Source organism: Macaca fascicularis, chromosome X, assembly GCF_037993035.2.
Source record: "Macaca fascicularis isolate 582-1 chromosome X, T2T-MFA8v1.1".
Taxonomy (NCBI): domain Eukaryota; kingdom Metazoa; phylum Chordata; class Mammalia; order Primates; family Cercopithecidae; genus Macaca; species Macaca fascicularis.
Genome location: NC_088395.1, coordinates 23,645,254 through 23,657,469, shown reverse-complemented (window position 1 = coordinate 23,657,469; position 12,216 = coordinate 23,645,254). Strand labels below are relative to the sequence as shown.

At 45.5% G+C, this 12,216-nt stretch overlaps 1 protein-coding gene across 10 annotated transcripts in view; it reads left to right on the top strand.

The window, feature by feature from the left end:
* Nucleotides 1-12,216, top strand: part of ACOT9 (acyl-CoA thioesterase 9) — a 39,431-nt gene that overhangs the window by 13,983 nt on the left and 13,232 nt on the right. For all 10 annotated transcript variants that reach the window (XR_012430375.1, XR_012430378.1, XR_012430379.1 and 7 more), the window contains 2 exons: nt 7,730-7,813; nt 8,497-8,600. Coding sequence is in view for 2 of the 10 variants with exons in the window: in XM_005593175.5 (XP_005593232.1) it covers nt 7,730-7,813; nt 8,497-8,600 (188 nt within the window). In the remaining 8 variants the exon portion in view is untranslated. The remainder of the gene's footprint in view (nt 1-7,729; nt 7,814-8,496; nt 8,601-12,216) is intronic.

Sequence of the window (12,216 nt, the reverse complement as noted above, 5' to 3'; positions counted from 1 at the left end):
CTCGGGAGGCTGAGGCGGGAGAGTCACTTGAACCTGGGAGGTGGAGGTTGCAGTGAGCTGAGATCACGCCACTGCACTGTAGCCTGGGCGACAGAGTGAGACTCTGTCTCAAAAAAAAAAAAAAAAAAAAAAAAATTATTTGTCCCTGAATTATGTGAGGATAAGTCACTGACATGATGCCACATCACCCCCAAATATTTGAATATGTCTTTCCTACAAACAAGGACATTCTTCTACATAACTACAAACAGTCATAAAAAATCAGGAAATTAACACTGATGTGTCATACTGTCTAATCCTCAGGTCCCATTCAACTTTTGCCAGTGGTCCTTCATAGCAGAAGGATCCAGTTCTGAATCATATGTTGATTTAATTGTCATGTCAGGACTAGTTCCTTAATCTTTCTTTGACTTTCGTGACTTTGACATGGTTCTTTTGTGTATTGTCCCTCAATTTGGGTCTGTGTGATGCTTCCTCATGATTAGCTTTGGGATATGCATCTCTGGCAGGAATGTCACAGAAGGGATTCTCTGTTCTTATTGCATCCTATCAAGTGGTACATGGTTTTGATTTCTCGTTACTGATGATATCAGCTTTGCTTACTGGATGGCGATGACGTCTGCCACTCTTCTTCACTGTAAAGTTACTCTTTTCCCCTTCGTAATTAATAAGTACCTCATGTAGGAGAGGGGGCAGGTAACTTTGAGACCTTCATCAGACTTTCAATTCATTAGTTTTAAATCAGTATGGACTCAGGAATTCCTATGTTATTGAATGGACTATAATATGTTACTATCATCTATTTGATGCTCAAATGGTCCCAGGAGTGTCCCAGTCCCTTCAGGCTAGCTTCTGTGTGGTTTTCTTTGATGCGTCCCCATTATTCTTTGAGCCCTTTCTCACTTTCTGGCACAATAAGATATTCTAGGCCCATCTTGTACTTTGCCCCAGTCCTAGAATCACCCACATCTCCAAGGAGCCCTTTTTTGAAATGGAGAATGATATTTTGAAGTGGAGGATGATATTTTGAAATGCAGAATGATATTTTGAAGTGGAGGATGATATTTTGAAATGGAGAATGATATTTTGAAATGGAGGATGATATTTCGAAATGGAGATACGTGCGTTGGGAGTGGTCATTGCTCCTGGATATCACTGCTCCCATACCCTCTTAGCAGAGGAGCTGGGAAATACATGTGCATATACATACATATATGTTATTTCTAAATCTTTGTACAGATGTATGTACGAAAACCATGGGATTGCACTGATAGCTCCAATTCCAGTTCAGCCACCACGGGGTTCATTCTCATTTCCTTCCTTTCCATATTTGTATTCCCTTCTCCAACTGGCTCCATTCTCCTTCATATATTGACTTATTTTATCAGTTCCCCTGTATGTGACCAGTTTCCTATGGCTGCCACCCCTCATGCATCACGGATGCTCCCCTCACCTCACCTGGGCTCTGGTACCCCACACCAGGTCCCCCTCTGCAGGCTCACCCTCTTCACTGTGCTCAAGCTGTGACACGCTCTGCCATCACTCTTGCAGCCCCTCTGCAAGGATGTCCTCCTCACCCTGCTCAGATGCCAGCCCCCTACTCTAGGCTACCTTACTTGCTCCCACCTAATGATATTTGGGCTGAATGGTTGGGAAAGGGTCTGAAGAAAGGTTCTAATATATTTTTAAAAAACTATTAAACTTTTTTTTTTAATAGAGATGGGGTCTTCCTGTGTTGCCCAGGTTTTTCTTGAACTCCTGGGTTCAAAGGATCCTCTTTCCTCAGCCTCCCAAAGTTCTGGGATTACAGGTGTGAGCTGCCATGCCTGGCCTTTTTTTTTCTTTTTCTTTTTTTTTTGAGACAGAGTCTCACTCTTGTTGCCCAGCCTGGAGTGCAGTGGTCCGATCTTGGCTCACTGCAACCTCCACCTCCTGGGTTCAGGCGACTCTCCTGCCTCAGCCTCCTGAATAGGTGGGATTACAGGTGCCCACCATCACATCTGGCTAATTTTTGTATTTTTAATAGAGATGGGGTTTCATCATGTTGGCCAGTCTGGTCTCGAACTCCTGACCTCAGGTGATCTGCACGCCTCAGCCTCCCAAAGTGCTGGGGTTGCAGCTGTGAGCCGCCACGCCCGGCTCTGACTTTTAAAATATAGATATAAGCTTGTTGTTAAGCTTACACCTAGCAACTACTTTTCTCTAGATTAAATGAACCCAGTTAAAAATTCATGGCTGGGCACAGTGGCTCACACCTATAATCCTTGCACTTTGGGAGATCGAGGCAGGAGGATCGCTTGAGGCCAAGACTTTGAGACCAGCCTGGGAAACAGTGAGTCCCCATCTCTACAAAAACCAAAAAAGTAGCTGGGTGTGGTGGCATGCACTAGTAGTTCCAGCTACTCAGGAGACTGAGGCGGGAGGGTTGCTTCAGCCCAGGAAGTCGAGGCTGCAGTGAGCTGTGGTGACACCACTGCACTACATCCTGGTTGACTTTGGTTTGCTTAGGTGTCCGTATATACACAAACTCCCCTGCCACCACTACCCTCTTTCTTGCTCATTAACTGCTATTGATGGCCAGTCTCTCTTTTTTTTTTTTTTTTTTTGAGACAGAGTCTCACTCTGTCCCCCAGGCTGGAGTGCAGTGGCGCGATTGCGGCTCACTGCAAGCTCTGCCTCCCGGGTTCACGTCATTCTCCTGCCTTAGCCTCCTGAGTAGCTGGGACTACAGGCGCCCGCCACCTCGCCCGGCTAGTTTTTTGTATTTTTAGTAGAGACGGGGTTTCACCATGGTCTCGATCTCCTGACCTCGTGATCCGCCTGCCTTGGCCTTCCAAAGTGCTGGAATTGCAGGCGTGAGCCACTGCACCCGGCCTGGCCAGTCTCTTTAACCTGTTCACTTGATTCTATTCCTTCTATTTCTTCAAGGAACTGCCTTATCACTTAGCTTTCTCCATCATTTCCTGAGCCTTTTCTCAACTTCACTTTTCCCTCAAGTTATAAACATATTCAAGCTTCTTCCATCTTAAAATGAAAAATAGACCGGTCAGGGTGACTCACGCCTGTAATCCCAGCACTTTGGGAGGCCGAGGCGGGTGGATCACTTGAGGCCAGGAGTTCGAGACCAGCGTGGCCAACATGGTGAAACCTCATCTCTACTAAAACTACAAAAAGTAGCCGGGCATGGTGGCGCGTGCCTGTAATCCCAGCTACTCGGGAGGCTGAGGCACGAGAACTGCTTGAACCTGGGACGTGGAGGTTGCAGTGAGCTGAGATTGTGCCACTGGACTTCAGCCTGGACAACAGAGCGAGACTCTGTCTCAAAAACACAAAAATTAGCCGGGTATAGTGGCGTGTGCCTGTAGTCCCAGCTACTCAGGAGGTTGAGGCAGGAGAATGGCTTGAACCCGGGAGGTAGAGGCTGCAGTGAACTGAGTGCACCACTGCACTCCAGCCTGGGTGACAGAGTGAGACTCTGTCTCAAAAAAAAAAAAAAAAAAGATAAGTAAAAAATCCTCTTTTCTTATAACACCTCACACTTTCTTCCTTACTTCATAGCTCACTTTCTGAAAAGAACTGGGAAAATCACCTGCTCTCATTGCCTCTGTATGCTAACTTCCTGTTATTAAATATTTGCCGGTCTGCTGTGTTCCGGCTTCTGCTCCTCCACGCCATTGAAACTGCTCTTGCCAAGCTCGCCATTGGCTCCTTTACTGCACAATTGAATGGATGCTTTTCAGGGTTGACCTGACCCCTTTGTGGCTTCTTATATCGTCCAGCCCACCCTTGGGCTTTGGTGACATTTCCTTCTGCTTCTCTGGCTGCTCTTTTGTAGTCCCCTTTGTAGGTTCCTCTTTTTCTGTTGATCCCTTAAATGTAAGTTATCCCCAGGGTTTTGCCTTCTGCTCTTTCAAAAAGTGATTATTTTTTGAATTCATTTTATTTTATTTTGTTTATTTTTTTTTTGAGCCAGAGTTTCGCTCTTGTTGCCCAGGCTGGAGTGCAGTGGCGCAATCTCAGCTCACTGCATCCTCCACCTCCCAGGTTCAAGTGATTCTCCTGCCTCAGCCTCCCAAGTAACTGGGATTACAGGCACCCACCACCACGCCCGGCTGATTTTTTGTATCTTTAGTAGAGACGGGGTTTCACCATGTTGGTCAGGCTGGTCTCGAACTCCTGACCTCAGGTGATCCACTTGCCTTGGCCTCCCAAAGTGCTGGGATTACAGGCATGAGCCACCGCGCCCGGCCTTTTGAATTTTATAATTTGTTCATATTAATTAAATTTTAAGGCATTTTAAAATTTAACAATGAAAATAGTTAAATCTTTTAAAGTTATTTATGTAGTTTTTGAGACAGAGTTTCACTCTGTCACCCAGGCTGGAGTGCAGTGGCATGATCACAGCTCACTGTAGCTTCAACCTCCTGGCTCAAGCAGTCCTCCTGCCTTAGCCTCCTGAGTGGCTGGGACTACGGGTGCACACCACCATGCCCGGCTAATTTTTTTGATTTTTAGTAGAGACAAGGTCTGCCATGTTGCCCAGGCTGGTCCCAAACTCCTGGACTCAAGGGATATTCCCACTTTGGCCTCCCAAAGTGTTGGGATTACAGGCGTGAGCCACTGAGCCCAGCACTATTTTTTAAGTTGAGGTTAAAATATAAAATTTACCATCTTTATTTTTTATTTTTTATTTTATTTTTTTGAGACAGAGTCTTGCTCTGTCACCCCCCAGGCTGGAGTGCAGTGGCACCATCTCGGCTCACTGCAACCTCCGCCTCTTGAGTTCAAGCAATTCTCCTGCCTCAGCCTTCCAAGTAGCTGGGCTTACAGGCATCTGCCACAACGCCTGGCTAATTTTTGTATTTTTAGTAGAGATGGGGTTTTGCCATGTTGGCCAGGCTGGTCTCAAACTCGTGACCTCAGGTGATCCCCCCACCTCGGCCTCCCAAAGTGCTGGGATTACAGGTGTGAGCCACCGCGCCTGGCCCATCTTTATCATTTTTAAGTGTATCGATCAGTGGTAAAAACTACATTTATATTACGTTTTCCTCCGTCTCTTCTCTACCCTTCCCTTCTGCCCTTTTTTGGGTTGACATTGCAGATTCTCTATAAACCCATCTACTCCCAGTGTTTCAGTTGCTATCAGTGTGCTGAATACTTACGAAGCTACATTTTCTGGCCTGTTTTTCTGAGTTTCAATCAGTTTTTCCTCTTAGCTACTAGATTTATTTTTCTTTTTTAGAGACAGTCTCGCTCTGTTGCCCAGACTGTAGTGCAGTGGTAAAATCATAGCCTACTGCAACCTTGAACTTGTAGGCTCAAGTGTTCCTTCTGCCTCAGCCTCCTGAGTAACTGGGACTATAGGCACACTGCACCATGCCTGGCTAATTTGTTTTGTTTTGTTTTGGAATAGGGTCTCACTCTGTCACCCAGGATGGAGTCCAATGGTACAATCACAGCTCACTGTATCCTCCACATCTCAGGCTCAAGCATCCTCCCATCTCAGCCTCTCAAGTAGCTGGGACCACAGGCACATGCCACCATGCCTGGCTAATTTTTGTATTTTACTGTAGAGACGGGATCTCACCATGTTGCCTGGGCTGGTCTGGAACTTCTGGGCTCAGGTGGTCCATCTACCTCTGTCTTCCAAAGTGCTGGGATTACAGGCTTGAGCCACCATGCCTGGCTTAATTTGTAAAGTTTTTTGTAGAGACAGGGGTCTCACTCTGTTGCCCAGGCTGGTCTCAAACTCTGGGCTCACATGATCCTTCTGCTATGGCCTTCCAAAGCCCTAGGATTACAGGTGTGAACAACTGTGCCCTGCCCAATACCTTCATTTGGATGTGCCATAGGCTCTTCAAATTCAACACATTGAAAATGGCCCATTCTTTTCTTCCTATATTCTCTTTTTATTTTGAGACAGAGCCTTACTCTTTTGTTCAGGCTGGAGTGTAGCAGCATGATCATGGCTAACTACAGCCTTGACCTTCTGGGCTCAGGCAATCCTCTCACCTGTCTCCTGAGTAGTTGGGACTACAGGCATGTGCCACCACACCTGTCTAACTTTTGTGTTCTTGGTAGAGATGGAGTCTCTGCTGTGTTGCCTGGGCTGGTCTTGAACTCCTAGGCTCAAGTGATCCTCCTGCCTTGGCCTCTCAGAGTGTTGGGATTACAGGCATGAGCCACTGTACCCAGTCTGTGTTCTCTTTTTCAGTGACTAGTACACCATGCTTACCTATCCAAGCTAGAAAACTGAATTTATTCAAGTCTTGTCAGGTTTACCTTCTTCTTAACTCATAGTCTTCATTTCTACTCCTGTTGTCATAGGTTGGAGCCATCTGATTTCTTTGCTGGACAAAGACTTTTAAATGGAATTTATTGCCTTTAGCCTGTCATTCCCCCAGTGCGTCCTTTAGTAGGTGCATAGATGGAAGGATTTACAGTTACTCAACAAATACTATTGAGCCACATATCTTGTCCTGAGAGTTTGTGATGCAAATTTGAATGGATCATAGGGGAAGCAGGGAGCCAATCAACATATAATTATACAATTTTTTTTTTTTTTAAATTTTGAGACAGTCTCACTCTGTTGCCAGGCTGGAGTGCAGTGGTGCAATCTCGGCTCACTGCAACCTCTGCCTCCTGGGTTCAAGTGATTCTCCTGCCTCAGCCTCCTGAGTAACTGGGACGCCACCACGCCCGGCTAATTTTTGTATTTTTTTTTTTTTTTTTTTTTTTTTTTGAGACGGAGTCTCGCTCTGTCGCCCAGCCCAGGCTGGAGTGCAGTGGCGCGATCTCGGCTCACTGCAAGCTCCGCCTCCCGGGTTCACGCCATTCTCCTGCCTCAGCCTCCCGAGTAGCTGGGACTACAGGCGCCCACAACCGCGCCCGGCTAATTTTTTGTATTTTTAGTAGAGACGAGGTTTCACTGTGGTCTCGATCTCCTGACCTTGTGATCCGCCCGCCTCGGCCTCCCAAAGTGCTGGGATTACAGGCGTGAGCCACCGCGCCCGGCCTAATTTTTGTATTTTTAGTAGAGACAGGGTTTCATCACGTTGGCCAGGATGGTCTCAATCTCTTGACCTCGTGACCACCTGCCTCCGCCTCCCAAAGTGCTGGGATTACAGGCTGAGCCACCGCGCCCGGCCCAACATATAATTATACAACTTTAAATGAGTTGATATCTGTAAGGTGCATGAACCATGCTTGGCACATATAAATGCTTGTTAAAATATGGAAAGTATAGAGATAACCACAGGGTGGCATAGGAGCCAAGGGTGTTATGGGGAAGGAGGGATAACTGAGTGAAATAATTGTTTCATGATTAATTAGGACAGAGCCAGGGAGAAAACAGGTAGCCAAGTCCTTGTGATTTGTTTCTGTTTCCTGAAGATGTTTGATACTGTCAGACTCATGTGCTGAGTTCCTATTCTGATTTTGGCACTGAGTCTCTGTGGAGTAGTAACAAGCTGCCTGGTGGGTCTGGGCTTGCTTCGGGCTTTGATTTCTTCACCAAATCTTAAAATTGAGGGGGCAGTCAGATTGGAGGATCTCCCAAATCCTTCAATTTATAAAAGTGTTTGGTCCTAGGATAAGATGATCAATGGAATATTGGGGGCTGGGTCTTCAAAAGGAGACAAGACTTTTAATGGATTCCAGGGAGTAAATTGGAAATGTTGGGAAATAATTCTGCCTTTTAAAAATTTGGTACACTCCTGTTTTCCTGCAGTTCTTACTTGTTACATGCACAACAAAATCCATTCAGCCAAGATGTCTCCTTTATCGATAGTTACAGCCCTGGTGGATAAGATTGGTAAGTGATATCATTTCCTATGCATACTTAGAATTCTTAGTAATTGCAAGATATTATTGAGATTACAGGAAGTCCTCTCCTTTTATGGGAATTTTTTTTTTTCTTTTTGAGATGGAGTTTTGTTCTTGTCACCTAGGCTGGAGTGCAATGGCACGATCTCGGCTCACTGCAGCCTTCGCCTCCCAGGTTCAAGCAATCCTCCTGCCTCAGCCTCCCAAGTAGCTGGGATTACAGGCGTGTGCCACCTCGCCCAGCTGATTTTTGTATTTTTTGTAGAGACGGGATTACACCATGTCGGCCAGGCTGGTCTCAAACTCCTGACCTCAGGTGATCCACCTGCCTTGGCCTCCCAAAGTGCTGGGGTTACAGGCATGAGCCACCGCACCCGGCCCTTTATGGGGAATTTTAATGTACATATGCATATGAAAATGTCTAGAATGCTATATACCAAGATATTTGTTATAATTAGGTGGATTTTGCATGATTCCAGTTTTTTATATTCTTTGCTTTTTCTACGTTTTTCAAAAACACATGTAGATTTCTTCTGCGTGTCAAAAAAGTTATTTTAGTTTTGAAGACAAAAAAGAAATGTAATGGAATTAGCCATAATTTCTAATTGTGCATATTTACAGAACAGAACATTTTTGGTATGATTTGGACCCCGATTAACTTCTGTTTTGCAGATATGTGTAAGAAGAGCTTGAGCCCAGAACAGGACATTAAGTTCAGTGGCCATGTTAGCTGGGTCGGGAAGACATCCATGGAAGTGAAGATGCAAATGTTCCAGGTAAATATGCGCCTGAAGATTGTCCACTGTTTACATAAAACCAGCTAGTCTCCATGCAGGAAAAGCTTATTCACCTATGTACAGGTATGTCGCTTACTGCTTCTAGAAAAACAGTTGAAAGCTCATGTCATACGGATGGTGGGTTATTAATATCCTCCTTGTGGACAAAGCTTGAAATACTATTTGGTGTTTATGTTTAATATTTATTACTTTCTAATCATATACAGCTCCACGTTAAGGTGTTTATTTCTGGTTCTGCCCAGGAGAATTTCACAGAAGTCTGTGTTATGGTAGGAGTGAATGGAATTGATTACTGTATTCATTTCCCAGGATTGCTGTACAGTTGGCCCTCTGTGTCTGTAGGTTTCACGTCCACAGATTCAACCAACCATGGATTGAAAATGTTTGGAAAAAAACAATGAAAAAAATATAAATAAAACACAATACAGTATAACAACCGTTTTTTTAAAAAAATAGAGATGGGGCTGGGTGCAGTGGCTCACGCCTGTAATCCCACCACTTTGGGAGGCTGAGGTGGGCAGATCACTTGAGGCCAGGAGTTTGAGACCAGCCTGGCCAACATGGTGAAACCCTGTCTCTATTTAAAAAATACAAAAATCAGCCAGGCATGTTGGTGCACGCCTGTAATCCCAGCTACTTAGGAGGCTGAGGGACGAGAACCGCTTGAACCCAGGAGGTGGAGGTTGTAGTGAGCCGAGATTACGCCACTGCACTCCAGCCTGGGTGACAGAGTGAGACTCATCTCAAAAAAAGAAAAAAAATTAAAAATAGAGAAATAGAGATGGAGTTTCGCCATGTTGCCCAGGCTGGTCTTGAACTTCCAGCCTCATGTGATCCTCCCACCTTAGCCTCCCAAAGTGCTGGGATTACAGGCATGAGCCACCATGGCTGGCCTTCAAACAGCTATCTATATGGCATTTATATTGTATTAGGTATTGTAAGTAATCCAGAGATGATTTAAAGTATACAGGAGGAGGTGCATAGGTCTTATGTAAATACGACACCATCTTATATAGGGGAGTTGAGCATCTGTGGATTTTGGTATTGGCGGGTGGTGGTGGGGAGTTCTGGAACCAATCCTGTGTGGATTCCAAGGGGCAACGGTACCACAAAGTACCATAAACTGGTGGCATAAAACCAGAAAATTTATTGACTCACAGTTTGGAGGCTACTAATCCAAAATCAGGATGTCAGCAGAGTCATGCTCTCTCTAAAACCTGTAAGAGAGAAACCTTCCTTGTCTGTTTCTTGCTTCTGGTGGTTTGCTGGCGATCCCTGGTGTTCCTTCACTTCCAGCTGTAGCACTTCATTCAGTCTCTGCCTCCGCCATCACATGGTGTTCTCTCGTGTGTCTATCTCTCTGGTGTCTCTTGTCAGGATGCCGCTAATCATACTGGGTTAAGGGCCCACCCTACTCCAGCATGACCTCATTTTACCTAATTATGTCTGCAATGACCCTATTTCCAAATACAGTCACATTCACAGTTACGGGGGTTAGGATTTCCACGTGTCTTTTTGGGGAACACAATTGGACCCTTAACAGTCATTTGAGCTATTACAGTAGTTAGGAACAGCTCATCTGATGAGTAAAACTCAGAATAGCTATTACAAACAAATGAAGAAATTTGGCAAGAAAAAGTACCTCAAAGAGGATAACAACACAGAAATAAAATGATTTAGTGTATGTCCAAGATTTCGTTGTGGAAAACTTATTTAAGAATGACTGGCCAGGCAGGGTGGCTCATGCCTGTAATCCCAGTACTTTGGGAGGCCGAGGTGGGTGGACCACGAGGTCAGGAGATCGAGACCATCCTGGCTAACATGGTGAAACCCTGTCTCTACTAAAAATACAAAAAAGTTAGCTGGGGTGTGGTGGCGGGCGCCTGTAGTCCCAGCTACTCGGGAGGCTGAGGCAGGAGGATGGTGTGAACCTGGGAGGCGGAGCTTGCAGTGAGCTGAGATCGCGCCACTGCACTCCAGCCTGGGCGACAGAGCGAGACTCTGTCTCAAAAAAAAAAAAAAAAAATTCTTGGTTAATTCCTAGTCTGCTCAGTGCCGTGCCATGCACAGCAGATTCCTGGCACAGGACCTGCCTTTTAGGGAACCTTGACAATTTGAATCTTGGACAAATAGTTTGAAAAAGTGATATAGGAATTATTGAGAGAGAACCAGTGGAAATCGGTGTCAGACAAATACTTTTGTTTTAAATTTGCATTCTTCACTGGCTGTTTGACTAATCACTTATGACTCGAGTGATCTTTTTTATTGCAGAGAAGTGATGTGGGGATAAGCACTCTACCTCTGGTTTGCATAGATTCAAGTTCTAATCCCAGCGCTGCTGCTTCCTAGTCATGTGGCTGTGGGGAAACCACCTCTCTGAGCCTCTGTGTTCTCCAATGTAACATGAAACTAGTAACAGAGCACCCCGTTACATGGTTGTGGAAAGGGAAATTGCAAAAAACCCATTCATGTGAAGTACTTGCTACGGTGCCGATTACACAGTAACCACTGTTGGAATTTTTTTTTTTTTTTTTTTTTTGAGACAGGGTCTCGTTCTGTCACCCAGGCTGGAGTGCAGTGGCACGATCTCGGCTCACTGCAGCCTCTGCCTCCCAGGTTCAAGCGATTCTTCTGTCTCAGCCTCCCTAGTAGCTGGGCTTACAAGTGCACACCACCATGCCTGGCTAGTTTTTGTATTTTTTATAGAGACGGGGTTTCACCATGTTGGCCAGGCTGGTCTTGAACTCCTGACCTCAAGTGATCTGCCTGCCTCGGCCTCCCAAAGTGCTGGGATTACAGGCATGGGCCACCGCCCCCAGCCTGGCAATAATATTAATTTATTATAAATACTGTTGAGGTGGCCTCAAATTTCTATTTTGGGCTTCACCTTCATACCCACTTTTCTGAGTGCTCCTTAATTTCTTCACCTAGACGTGCTGTTGCTACCTCAAGTTCCAATAAACAGTACGTTCCAAACTGAATGGCTCCAATTCTCATCCTCCTCCAGGCTCCCCTTTGCCAGCCTTCTGTTTCCTCCAGCTCCAGATCTTTGTGACAGCTTTAATTTTTCCCTTTCCCATGCAGCCTTTTGCCAGGTCTTGCAAATTCATCACCCACAGCAACTCACCAGAATTCTTTCTCCCCACATCCTTTTGGCCCTGTGTTTTATTCAAGTCCTCACTGCCTCTTGTGTGAGTGCCTTAACGGTCTTTTAATTAACCTGACTTTCTCTAGCCTGACCGCTCTCTGTTAATTTCATGCATTTTTACCGCATAAGTCTTCCAAAGCTGATCTTGAATCAGGTCACTTCCCTTCTCAGAAACCTTCAGTGACCGTTCATTATCTGTGGATTAAAGTCTAAACCCCTTTGACTGGCCCAGGCACAGTGGCTTACGGCTCCAATCCCAGGACTTTGGGAGGCCGAGGCAGGTGGATCTCTTGAGTTCAGGAGTTCAAGACCAGCCTGAGCAACATGGTGAAATCCTGTCTCTACAAAAAGTACAAAAAATTGCCTGGGCATGGTGGCTCATGCCTGTAATTCCAACACTTTGGGAGACCAAGGCAGGCGAATCATGAGGTCAAGAGTTTGAGACCA